Source organism: Rana temporaria, chromosome 5, assembly GCF_905171775.1.
Source record: "Rana temporaria chromosome 5, aRanTem1.1, whole genome shotgun sequence".
In the NCBI taxonomy this organism is placed as follows: Eukaryota; Metazoa; Chordata; class Amphibia; order Anura; family Ranidae; genus Rana; species Rana temporaria.
The window spans coordinates 52,204,070-52,218,645 of NC_053493.1; the positions used below are offsets into that span (position 1 = coordinate 52,204,070).

A 14,576-nucleotide genomic window follows, 5' to 3' on the forward strand; every position below is an offset into this window, starting at 1 on the left:
GTGCTGGTACCGTGTGACTATGAGTCCCAGCACGGACCAAAAAGCAGGAAAAGGACTAAATAAATAGGTGAACTGACAAGGGATATAAACTAGGGTTGTCCCGATACCACTTTTTTAGGACCGAGTACGAGTACCGATACTTTTTTTCAAGTACTCGCCGATACCGAATACCGATACTTTTTCTGAATTTTTTTTTAGGGGGAATCTCCACTTTAATTCTTATTTTCAGTTAGTCATGAGAGAAAGGCAGGAGGGGGAGGGGAATGTACTGTCTGCCACCACTTGTCATAGTAACTAATGACCAGTGGTGGCAGACAGTACATTCCCCTCCCCCCCTCGCCATGCTGCATATTAAAAAAAATCTGAATGGCAGTCACAGTTCATAATTAATCTTCATACACATATCACATATTACATCCGTTACTTACTATGACCAGTGGTGGCAGACAGTACATTCCTCCACCCCCCCCCCCTCCCCCTCAAAGACTGGCTTTCTGATTTTTTTTAATATGCAGCATGGCGAGGGGGGGAGGGGAATGTACTGTCTGCCACCACGGGTCATAGTAACTGATGTAATAAGTGTATGAAGATTATGAACTGTGAGTCACAGTTCATAATCTTCACATATCACATCAGTAACTAACTATGACCCGTGGTGGCAGACAGTACATTCCCCTCCCCCCCCCCCCCTCGCCATGCTGCATATTAAAAAAAATCTGAATGGCAGCCAGTCATCACTGATCAAGATCATCATAATCTTAGGCATCTGACTACAGTTTTATCCGATGTATTAGTCACATGTTAGTCTTACTTGCTGCCTGCCTGGCAATGGTGCGGTGGTGGTGGTGGCACTGACTCGTTGTTCGTTCCTCCTCGGCGGCGCTGGCTCCGCCTCCTCTTCTAGCTTGAACGGCTCGGGCTCTGCTCCTCCTCCCATCCCCTCCCCCATACGGCCGTGACCCCTGAGATACGTCACGCCGCTGGGAGGGGAGCAGTGATGGACGCCCGTGATTGGCTGACGGCGCCACGTACATGCAGATACGTGCAGCCTGAGCCAGGTAAATGAAATACTCACCCAGACTCACAGTCCATCGCTGGCTCCCGTTCACTGCCCCCTCTATGCACCGCTCACCTCTATGCACCGCTCGATGAAAAAAAAAAAAAAAAAGTATTCTATTTTGGTATCGGCAGTCTGTACTCGAGTATGAGTACTAGCGCAAATACTCGGTATCGGTCCCGATACCGATACTGGTATCGGTATCGGGACAACCCTAATATAAACTAAATACAATAATATGAAAGGGTGTTAAAATGTGTTTAAAAAAAAAAAAAAAAAAAAAAAATTATATAATATTATATATATATTAAAATCACCATAATTAGACTATTATAAATGATACAATAGTCCAATAAGGGTGATTTTAAAATTGTTATACATTTTAAACATACATATTTATACACATTTGTGCTACCAGTGTTTTCCGCTTTTTGGTCCGTGCTGGGACCCGTAGTCACAAGGTGCCCGCACAAACTTAAAAGCACCAGTCCTCTCAGTTTCCAATCAGGCCAATAGAGGGAGCAATGGCTCCGAGCGCATAGCCCAATCAGCCCCTTGCTTCTCCTGTGTGACCCCCCCCCCCCCCCCCCCCCGACTTGTTTCCCGGAAGTAGTCACGTGACGTCACATGCCTTCCATGCTGGACCAGGCCTCATCCTGATGGCCACAGGACAAGCCTGAGGAAAAGGGACTCTACATCTTCTACGTCTGTACAGCCCATGGACCTGGGACAAGGACTACAGGATCTTTACAGATGAGCCTTCCTTTGCTTCCTTTCCTGTAAGTGCGATTGATATTTGTGTCTTTAAAAAAAATCTTTTAATACTGCACTAAGGTGGTGCTTCTTTTTTCTCTACCCTTTGTTTACTACAGAGTCAGCACCATGAGGACAGCATCCGCCATCAACCAGACATATTATCTGCTTTTTAACACTTGAACTGCCGGTTACCATTTTAAAATGGACCCATTGCTTTATCCCCATTTACTTATGGGCTGTGTGTTGCGCTGTTACCTTTTCTAAGGACGGACAGTCACCACTCTGTGCGCCAAGGAGACCCAAGAACTTCAGTGGTTGATCGCTTAGTTTTCATGTAGAGCCAGCGGGAGATAGCTACCGTGCAGACTGACGCTACAGCCAACCAGGTGAATATGTAGGTTTGTTTGAAGATCCCACATTTCTCTTTACAGCAAAAGTTAAAAAAACACTTCAAAGCGTATCTAAACCCAAGAAAAATGTAATATTACAGATCATTAGTAGTTCAATGTGGTAGCTGCATTTGTTTCCTTTTTTCCCCTCAAAGTATATCAACTTGGTGATCCTGCCAGCAACAAACTCGCTGTAGTGCATCTATGGAGAAGCAGCATTGTCACCCTAGGACAGGGAGAAGAACTACAGAGCATCTCCCCCCTTCCTCATCTCCAAAACATAGAAAAGGGTGATCTGTAGTTCATAGTACAGAACTGGGCAGGACTTAAGTCTGGCGAGAACATGTACACAAGAATTTTAGGCGTATCTTGGATTTATGGCAGGATGAGCAGGTGAGTGTACAACATTAAGTGCTAGGGTGAGGTTTCCCGAAGGAGCTTGTCTGCACTTACAGGATATCCTCACTCCTTCAACCCAGAAGACTGAGGACATAGGACTGGCAAGACGTACTGGTGACATTTGCTTAGAGAGCTGCTTTTAGTTTTTTTTTTAAAGGTGGCTCTAAGTTCTCAGCAACAACATCTTCCTACCCACTGCATGGAGAACGGCTCAGAATCCAATTATGAAGGAGAGCGCTGGTAATCTGCACAATGCCCGATACTAAATGCTGAAGACAAGCATGGACAGGCATGAAAGAAACTTGTTAGACTTTGAATTGGTTAATTGCCTCTGTCAATTATTTTAAGGCAATTATAATAAATATTCATTGAAGCTTTCAAAACAGCATATGAAGAACAAGTTCATTTGTGTCTTCATAGGTGCAAAGCCTGTCAATCTGTATATTCCGGCAAACGCCAACAGCCAACACTACTAGATGTCAAGTTTGGCTCTACAAGAAATCCTTGCAGGAGGGTGTACAGGAACCCCGGCAGTCTGAGGAGGGTGTACAGGAACCCCGGCAGTCTAAGGAGGGTGTACAGGAACCCCGGCAGTCTAAGGAGGGTGTACAGGAACCCTGGCAGTCTAAGGAGGGTGTACAGGAACCCTGGCAGTCTGAGGAGGGTGAACAGGAACCCCGGCAGTCTGAGGGTGGCAGCGGACCAGGTCACAATACTCAGCAACACATTCTGGTTAAGAGAAGCAATGCACAAAGTATTTACAAAACACAACAGTAAGTGCCGGTTTACACAGGGGCAACGCGACTTGCAGCACCACTTTGCAAGGCGACTTCAGCACAACTTACAACGCGACAAAGTTACCTCCAGGACAGGCGACTTTGGCTGTGGCCAATCACAGAATAATCGGCTCTGTGGGAGGGAGGGGTTTGCCTGAGTACACCATTTTCTCTTCCTGTAAAGTTGTTTCAGTTAAGACAGTGATCTGACTTTAGAGGCAACTTCAATTGAAATGTATGGGTACAAGTTGCCTAGAAGTCGCCTTGAAGTAGTACAGGAACCTTTTCTGAAGTCGGAGCGACTTCAGTAGTGTGAGTGAAAAACTTTTATAGCGCTGCACATGCGAACTGAATCGCCTCAGGGCGCTTGTTTGACAATTTCTCCTTTGACCTCAAAAAAGAGATGGGTTTTGATCTTTCTCCTAAAGGCCAAGTGGTTCTCCTCCAACTGAATGGAGGTTGGTAAAGTGTTCCAAAGTCGAGGGCCTTGGACAGCAAATCTTCTTTCTCCTTTGTACTTGTATCTGGTTTTGGGGATTTGGAGTAGATTTTGGTTGGAGGATCGCAGGGCGTGTCTGGGGTAGTAAGCCTTTAGTTTTTCGCATAGATATTTGTACAATAGGATGGCTCTCATTCATGTCAATGGAATTTCTCATGTCGGGCGACTTGGGGCTTCACGCAAACCGAAAGACAAATTCTAGGACGACATGGACGCCACCCCCCATTTTGGGACAAACCATCACCCCAAGCACTGAAGTCAAAAGTCTAGGAGTCACCTTTGACTCAGACATGACAATGGATGCACAAATTGGGTCAGTAGTCAGCAGATCTCACCATCTTCTCCGCCTGCTACGAAGACTCATCCCCTTCATCCCGGAAGAGGATACAGCAGTAGTGGTTGGAACAATTATCAACTCCAGGCTCGACTATGCAAACTCCCTCTACCTCAGACTCCCAAAATACCAGATTGCTCTTCTACAAGTCATCCAGAACACAGCAGCAAGACTGGTAACAGAAAAAAAACCTGGGAATCAATCACCCTATCCCTGAGGGCCCTCCATTGGCTGGGCATAAAGGACAGAGTCACATTTAAAGCGGTGGTTCCCCCTCCAAAAAATTGTTACCCTTATATTGATGCTCATTTAGTCTAGGGGAATCGGCTAGTTGTTTTAAAATCAACACTGTACTTACCGTTGTAGAGAGCAATCTTCTCCGCCGCTTCCGGGTATGGTCTTCGGGTATGGGCATTCCTTCTTGATTGACAGGCTTCCGACGGTCGCATCCATCGGGTCACGATTTTCCGAAAGTAGACGAACGTCGGTGCGCAGGCGCCGTATAGAGCCGCGCCGACGTTCGGCTTCTCGTGACGTGATGAATGCGACCGTCGGAAGCCTGTCAATCAAGAAGGAACGCCCACTCCCGAAGACCCATACCCGGAAGCGGCGGAGAAGATCGCTCTCAACAACGGTAAGTACGGCGTCGATTTTAAAAGAACTAGCCGATTCCCCTAGACTAAATGAGCATCAATCTAAGGGTAAAAAAAATTTGGAGGGGGAACTCCCGCTTTAAGGCCCTCTGCCTGACTCACAAATGTGTACAAGGACTTACCCCCCAATATTTATGTGAGAAAATAAAATACCACAACCCTAATCGCGTTCTTCGATCAACCAACCAAAATAGACTTCAAATCCCCAAGGCCCGCTACAAGTCTAAGGGAGAATGAAGATTTGCAGTCCAAGGACCTCGACTGTGGAACGCGTTACCAACTAGGATCCAAACGGAAAAAAAGAAGAAAATGGATACCAAATCGCCTTGAGGCGATTCAGTTCGCATGTGTAGCGCTATACAAGTTATTCACTCAAGTCGCGGTAGTGTGAACCGGCACTACCTTAGAATTTCAATTCAGATGGTGTTCCCAAATACCAAACTGAAGGAATTAAAGCAAGGTGGCCTGGGGTTGTACAGAAATACCTCAATGAAAAACAGAAGCCCGGCGTGGATATGCAGTGATCCCTGTATCTGCATGTCAGGGCCTAAAGTTTACATTATGAATGGAGTGTACATCCATAATACACTTCATTTCTCCTTCAGCTGGATGCAAGCAGCTCATTTGCAGAGCCTGACATCAGCAGCATGGTTTCATTCCCACGCCTCTGTCAGTTCCACTTCAATGGACGTTGACATAATAATCACATTTCAAGCCATGTAATTGATCTCCTCCACAGCAAGCTCTTAGCCAGACTTCCTGCTCAGCTTTTATTTTTGGAACACGGAGGTTTCCCACTACATGGTCAGCCTGATTATTTCAGTTAATCTGACAAGGAGGAAATAAAGAAACGATAGGCCCCCAAACCAAAATATGGCATCATGGGTCAGCCATCGTAAAAGGTCTTCAATACGGCATTCCAATGCAAGTGAACCGATGCTAGAAACTTACCATAAAGCTACATTGTCAAAAGTATTGGGACGCCTGGCTTTACACGCAGATTAACTTTAATGGCACCCCAATCTTAGTCTGTGGGGATCAATATGGAGCTGGCTTAACCTTTGCAACTATAACAGCTTCAACTCTTCTGGGAAGGCTGTCCACAAAGTTTAGGAGTGTGTCTATGGGAATGTTTGACCATTCTTCCAGAAGCACGTTTGTGAGGTCAGGCACTGATGTTGGACGAGAAGGCCTGGCTCACAGTCTCCGCTCTAATTCACCCCAAAGGTGTTCTGTCAGGTTGGAGGCAGGACTTTGTGCAGGCCAGTTAAGTTCCTCCACCCCAAATTCGCTCATCCATGTCCAACTGGAATAGGAAGGGGCCATCCCCAAACTGTTTTCACAAAGTTGGGAGCCTTAAGACACCTTTCACACTGGAGCGTATTGCAGGCGCTAAAGCGTTAATAGCGCCTGCAATCCGCCCTTAAACAGCTGTCACATTTACTCCAGTGTGAAAGCCCGAGGGCTTTCACACTAAAGCATTGCGCTAGCAGGACAGTAAAAAAAAGTCCTGCTAGCCAAATCTTTGGAGCGGTGCGTTTACCGCTCCTTCACCGTTGCTGCCAATTGAAATCAATGGGACAGCGCGACTATACCGCCTGCAATGCGCTGCTGCAGGAACAGATACTACACCCACCTAGAGAAATGCAGGTCAACCACCTTATTAACAAAAAAAACAAAAAAAAAAAAAATGCATGTTTCTTTCACCTCAAATCTTAATGCTTTCATATAAAATTAGAAAAACTTCATTGTGACATTTACCGTATATACTCGAGTATAAGCCGAGTTTTTCAGCACATTTGTTTGTGCTGAAAATGCCCCCCTCAGCTTATACTCGAGTCACCTTTTTGCGCCTGATCTCCCGGACTTTGGGGACCCGGTACCGACCAGCTGTAGATTCCCTGGACCCCAAACTTGGCACACATATAGCTCCACTCTTCCTCTACAAGTGTGCAAAGTTTGTTGTCCGGGGGACCTCAAACCCGGGCACCCCTTCCATAGACTCCTATGTTAAACTGTCATTTCTCCGGTGACTTTGGGGACCCGGTACCGGCCGGTCATAGGTCCCCTGGACCCAGATCTTGGCACACATGTAGCCCCATTTCTCCTCTACAATTGTGCAAAGTTTGTTGTCTAGGGCACCCCTTCCATAGACTCCCATGGTAAACGTCAGTCTAGTCATGGGCACACAGATGGACACCCTAGGCTTATACTCGAGTCAATAAATTTTCCCAGTTTTTTGTGGTAAAATTAGGTGCCTCGGCTTATACTGTATATATGCAGAAACCGCAAGAATAGACTAATGAGGGGAAAGAGAAAAAAAAAAAAAAAAAAAATGCGGAAAATGTTATGCCATCACAAGGTCGAGAGAAGTTACAAGAAGTGAGGGGGAAGAAAAAAAGCTGCAAGACTAATGGGAAAGCTTTATAAAAGGAGGAACAATGAGCATTTATAGAGTGTGCTCTCGGAATTTCTCTCAGATGACAGAGCTACACCACAAGCCTCGTCCACAACAACGCTAAAAGGTTTGTGGCATCTGCCAAGCGCTTCCTGACTTTTAGGGCAAACGAACGCACAGAGCTGACTGGATCGGTACAGACATGTACACCGCCTCGAGTCACACTGGTGCAGAATTTGCTTCAGCATTCAAAGTCTGTATGAACAGAACCTTAATTCTGAAGGTTAACCTGCTTCTAATGTTACCCTCACTGGTGCCTCCTTTACCCCCTTATCAAAATGCTAATGAATTTTTAAATATAACCTTTGTGTTTTGCTGATATTTTGTATTTTAGACCCACTGAAATCTGCATCTCATTTCTTCTCTATGCAACCTAGGAAGATTGTGGTGGTGTAGGGGCCACAGGGTGCGTACATAGATTCACAGAACATCACAGCACCGTCACAATACTCTTTAAGAGCCCTCAAACCTGATGCAAAACAGTGGGCTGGTTCATGGCAAGAGTGACACAAAATATCAAAATGCATTGGATGGAAAAGCATAGATTGGGACACTGGCTGGCTTGGGGATGTGCCGCTACATGGCATCATCTCCCTAGATCACTACCAAGAGTCCATCACATTTCGGATGTGTACCTTTACATGGCTCCCTACATGCACATTATGATGTACTTACTGTAGAGCCTACTGAAGAACTCTTTTCCAGGCAGCTTGAATGGACAGAGCTCTTTACCAGTGACCGATTATGGCGCTTCCCACAAAAAGACTTCTCTAGCAATTTTAGGAAATGTAAGGGGATATTTTAGAGTGGGGGTGCTCAACCTTTTTAAAGAATGAGGATCATTCAAGCGATTGGGTAACCGGTCATGCCCCACAATGAAATGGTTCAGGGTTTAAAAATGCTTTTTGAATAATATGAACAACATATTCCTCCTGCAGGAGGAAGGGGAGGGAGAAGCCGGCTTTCAGCAGGAAAAATAGAGAAGATTGGTTCCTGTATGTCGCGCCCACAGTCCCTCCTGTCCATGTGTAAAACAAAATGCGACAGGGGGCCCCCTGGAGCATTGGGCAGGGTCACTATTGCAACCCCTGATGCTACGCCAGTGGTTGGGGGGGTGTGATAAGATACCCATCTCAACTATGGGGTTTCTAGCAATGCTTATGAAAGTTGAGCATGCATAGCTACTGAAGGAACAGGTTCACTTTTACAGTAAAAAGAGAAAAAACAATCCTCACACCAACTAAGTTAAAAATTCTGATACACGCCGTATTTTTTCTTGAGAAATTAAAGCATCAATCTAAATGTCAAAGCAGCTGCATTCACTCGGGTCACAGCGAAAATGGAAAATGTTTTATTGCAGTTGGAGATTATGCAAATTCTGTTCATGCTCCAAAACCGAAATTAAACTAAATGTCAGCAGGTGTGGCAGAGCCCTTCATGGAGAAATATTATATATATATATATATATATATATATATATATATATATATATATACACACATATACATATATATATATACATATATATATATATACATACATATACACACACACACACACACACACACATATATACACATACACATACACATATATATATATATATATATATACACACACACACACACACACACATACATACATACATACATACATATATATTACACACACACACACAGTACAGACCAAAAGTTTGGACACCTTCTTATTCAAAGAGTTTTCATTATTTTCATGACTATGAAAATTGTAGATTCACACTGAAGGCATCAAAACTATGAATTAACACATGTGGAATTATACATAACAAATAAGTGTGAAATAACTGAAAATATATTTCATATTCTAGGTTCTTCCACCTTTTGCAGCAGACACATCTCTAGAACTGTTAAGAGGAGACTGTGTGAATCAGGCCTTCATGGTAGAATATCTGCTAGGAAACCACTGCTAAAGAAAGGCAACAAGCAGAAGAGACTTGTTTGGGCTAAAGAACACAAGGAATGGACATTAGACCAGTGGAAATCTGTGCTTTGGTCTGACGAGTCCAAACTTGAGATCTTTGGTTCCAACCCCCGTGTCTTTGTGCGACGCAGAAAAGGTGAACGGATGGACTCTACATGCCTGGTTCCCACCGTGAAGCATGGAGGAGGAGGTGTGATGGTGTGGGGGTGCTTTGCTGGTGACACTGTTGGGGATTTATTCAAAATTGAAGGCATACTGAACCAGCATGGCTACTACAGCATCTTGCAGCGGCATGCTATTCCATCCGGTTTGCGTTTAGTTGGACATCATTTATTTTTCAACAGGACAATGACCCCAAACACACCTCCAGGCTGTGTAAGGGCTATTTGACCAAGAAGGAGAGTGATGGGGTGCTGCGCCAGGTGACTACCTCTTGAAGCTCATCAAGAGAATGCCAAGAGTGTGCCAAGCAGTAATCAAAGCAAAAGGTGGCTACTTTGAAGAACCTAGAATATGAAATATATTTTCAGTTGTTTCACACTTTTTTGTTATGTATAATTCCACATGTGTTCATTCATAGTTTTGATGCCTTCAGTGTGAATCTACAATTTTCATAGTCATGAAAATAAAGAAAACTCTTTGAATGAGAAGGTGTGTCCAAACTTTTGGTATGTATGTATGTATGTATGGTAGGTATGTATGTATGGTAGGTATGTATGTATGGTAGGTATGTATGTATGTATGGTAGGTATGTATGTATGTATGTATGTATGTATGTATGTATGTATGTATGTATGTATGTATGTATGTATGTATGTATGTATGTATATATATATATATATATATATATATATATATATATATATATATATATATAATATCTATCTATCTTTCTTAAAGTGGATGTAAACCCTCACATGATACAAATACAGCTGTATATATCCTTTACAAAATGCACATCAATGTTAGATTTCTCTTTTCCTGTTCAGCACTGGGACACTGGGAGGGGATTTTTGGCATACAGCCGATTGGAGGAAAGGCACACACTCCCGATCCACAAAGGCAAATGAATGTACAGCGTTGTGCTCCGACATGTCAAGTAGTCTGCTAATTTATAGCAACCTCCCTTCACACAAGCAGGTTGCTTTTATCGCCTGTGGACAGGAGAACGTTTTAAAAGTTATCAGGCTGATAGAGATACAGAGCAGGAGAAAGACACAGGACTCAGTGCTTTGGAGAGAGATAAGAACACACTACAGATATATGTGCCCAGGTCAAATTTCATAATTCGGGTTTACATCCACTTTAAATCCCCATACACATGGGGGAAATATCAGCCTTTGCATCACACAACCCCCCCAACTCCCACCTTCACAATCACCGACCACAGTAGTGTTTACCACAGTGGGGCTCAGTACATCAACATCAAGCAGCAATACCATATTATCACATCACACCAACACAGATACAACTGCTCCACCATCATTAATTTAATTAACGGATTAATAAAGTATTTTGTTTCCAATCCTGCAGAGCAGGAAGGTGGGAGAGGAAGTTGACTTTGTATAGCAACAATCTGGCGGCTGGTTGCTAGGACTGCTGTTGTGTCCTAGCAACCAATCACCTGCTGGTTAATCTGAAAAAGTTATCTTGGGCAGCTACCACCCTCCATCTAGTGTTACTTTGTCTCCCACTCTCCATCTGTCCTGCTGTGATAGTGACAGCGGCGGAGACAGAACTGGCACCTAAATGGCGCAACCGCGGGTCCAGATGGTACAGTGACTCAGTCTGGACTGCAGTCCACCATTTAGTGATGCCTGCTCTACACTGTAAGCTCTACCTGCAAACATCCGATACCCGACTAATTCTCTGTCCTGCCTCATATCTCCAAAGTAGATTATTCTCTTGGCCACACCTATCCATGCTTAGCCAGCAAAATGCTACAAAAAAAAAAAAAAAAAAAAAAAGTATGTCGGTGCTGGATTAAAAATGGACATTCTTCTAGATTATAGCTTGCCAAATTTCTCTAAAGAATATGCTGTTCAGACAGCTGCAAGAAAAAAAAAAATGCTCATTACCTCATACTATAGACTGGAATAGGCAGGTAAACCTTGAGCCCCAACCAGTCTCTAGAGGCGCCTGGATCACTGAATGAAAAGCCCTTCACTGGATCTTGGGGCCGGTTCACACACTACAAAAATGCAAATAAATGCAATTTTTTTTGCAGGTGAAAAAAAATTGTCAATTTTTGTTTCTGGTGCCTCTAATGCAGACCCGTCCCTGTATGGGCAAGCAGATACAATCCAACAGGAAGACATAATGAACTACCAAAGTGCAGTGGAAGTTCATTGAAAACTACAGGCCGACAGCTGAAAAGACTGTCAGGACTTGTAGCTTTCCATTCACAGAGGACTGACTGTAAATGAGTGACGCGGCCGGCAAATTTATAAATTGTGACAGCTAATGGCAGAGTGTGGGGATCTTTCAGGGTAGGAGGGTGTACTTTCATAACATGTTACACTCATATTCAGGGTGTAACATGTTACGACAGGTGAACTTGTCCTTTAAAGCCAAAACCAATCTCTACCATTAACCACTTCACCATGCGGTTTATAAAAAACGTACCTTGGTAGACAAGCGGCTAACAAAAGTCACTGGAAAAAGGTGGAGCCTGCAGCAACCCATACACAAAAATGCAGTCCTGAACCTGGAAAATCTGCATTTGAGAAATGCATCATATGCCATACACTGGTAAACATCAATATACAGAATCATCAGAATTTATAGTACAGTCATTTATTGACCAGAAAGTGCCTACCTGCAGCTCGTCCAGGAATACATTGACAGTTTTATGCTAGTGCTCTTTTTTCCCCAGCAGAATTCCCTTTAGGAGATTTCCTCAAACTTCCTGTTGCATCTCTAGGACAGGAAGTGAAGGTACATTTTGCAAATGGTACACTGTCCATAAAAAAAATGGAAGCTTGCTGGAGTTTTAAATCCCTCCCTACTGACAGATTGGTATTTTCTGTACTCGCAGGGTATTTATAGGGATAAAACATGGAGAAATGTGCATGTATTGCAGACATATACTGCACAGACATGCTTTTATAGGCTTCAGCCAAATCACACTCTTTAATAGTGTATTTCGAAAAAAAAAAAAAAAAAAAAAAAAACACACCAGAGGATTACATACAAACCTCAAATTAAAAACGTGCACCTTTGTCATGGCATTCCTGTAGTTCTCTAGTAGTGATGAAAGAAATTCATTAAATTCTGATAACTTATGGGCATTGATAAGAAAATGGGGTGAACACATTTCGAAGATGGAATATTTACTTGTAATATACAGTAGATTTCTTTAAAGCATGCATAAGCATATATGAACAGACACATTCTCATAAATAAGTGGTTGTTCGGGGATATCCCAAGGTACCCATCCTCTCAATATTCAAAACTTCGGAAACTCTGCCGCATGTGATGGTGGCATGGATGCATCGCTTTGGCTTACATGCTATGTCCCTCAGTCATTCCTTACCTGGGAGATATGATTAATGGAGGATTCCATCCTCCGCAACTGGGAGGCCTGGATGTCGAGCAGCTGCAGCACATTGTTGGCCAATGCATTGATCTGGTAGGCGACACTGGCCAGGGACTGGGTGGTGTAGGCCTTGGTCTCTTCTAGTGCTTTCCGCTTGTCTGGAGCCTGCGGGAGGAAAGAAAAGCAAGTTATTAAAAACGAGGTGCATGGGACTGACTTATAAGCTGAAGGGTTTACATACAGGTTTGTTGGTACAGGAGTATGTTGGTACAGGAGTATCATTAACAAGTAGATCCTTGGTTTAGACTACATCTTAAATCCACAAAGATACAAGGTAGGGAATTTCCATATAATATTTCCTTCATGCTAACTTGCACACACGCCAAAAAGCAGCGCTATAAATATAATCAACATAAAGGAAAAATAGCATAGGTATGGTCCATTTGCCCTCCCCCTCGAAAACATCACTGCTGATGAAACGCATAGGGCATAGCCAGCTACGACATCCAACGCACTACTGGCCGACGCCATCGCTGTTCGCCAAGCATCAGCCTGCAGCTTCTCGCTCCTGCTGGCATTGGATTGCTGTATTGTCAGAGCCGGATAATCCTTTTAATAAGGAATTTATATGGACTTCATGATGGGAGTATGCTGTATGTTTTGGATACATATTGTTTGCCAAGGAGGCGACTATCTCCCTCCTAGTGGAAGCCGAGGCTGTGCAGTACACCATGCACTTTTGCCCATTATAAGTTGTGCCCAACGGTTCTGGTTAGAGGCTTTTAGTATCTACTACTCTGTGGTGGTGGTCTGTCTTATTTGCACAGACAACTTTTGCGCGAACATCTTACACTGTGGACGTCAAAAGACTTTTTATTCATGGACTATATCCACTTATTTAATGTTTGCTGAATTGTGGAGATATACATTTTTATGCTTTCTTTGTACAGTCACCTATGAACGCACTTTTTGTACGTTACGATTGATAATTACTCAATTTATATATTATACTGCTGTCTTGCATACCTTTAAAGAAAATATGCAATTTTTCCTTATGCAAATTATTTGTATAGCACTGCTTTTTTTTGTTTACAATTGATATATTATATATATATATATATATATATATATATATATATATATATATATATATATATATATATATATATATATATATATATATATATATATATATATAAAATATTATATTATAAATTAAAAAAAAAAAAAAAAAAAAAAAGATCCATGAACACTAGCCTGCCATTGCCCAGGTATGCACACCATATGAAAGCCCCATGTGCAAACATGCATGGGTTCTATTTACCTTATGAATGTGCAAATAGACATTGAACTAGGCATAACCTTGCATGACTCGCATACTTGAAATACTTTTAAATCACAGTTGTGACATCCAACCTCACACTGCCACAGGGACATTTCATGTTAACTCCTGACGTCCACAAAATGAAAGCTGTGAAATTAATGTGAAGAGCACTACACCACGCCAAATGACAAACCCTTCCATTTAACAAGGTGCATTGTGAAGAAACCCAAAAGGCAAAAATGGTGAGAAGAGAAAAAAACACACACACACACACACACACACACACACACACACACACACACACACACACACGTGGTGGTCTTAGAATGCCCAATGTAATATTCAGAAATATGTATTCTGACTGCTAATCCATTGCTTACTGCACCCCACTAATATTTCTATTTTTGCAGCTCCCTCCAGTGCTACCTGAACAT

The 14,576-nt window shown here is 43.0% G+C and overlaps 1 protein-coding gene across 14 annotated transcripts in view; it reads right to left on the minus strand.

Annotated features, from left to right (window-relative positions):
• The window catches only part of ABI1 (abl interactor 1), a 131,401-nt gene that overhangs the window by 64,767 nt on the left and 52,058 nt on the right, over positions 1-14,576 (minus strand). For all 14 annotated transcript variants that reach the window (XM_040352557.1, XM_040352558.1, XM_040352556.1 and 11 more), the window contains exon 2: positions 12,816-12,983. In XM_040352557.1, the coding sequence (XP_040208491.1) occupies positions 12,816-12,983 (168 nt within the window). The remainder of the gene's footprint in view (positions 1-12,815; positions 12,984-14,576) is intronic.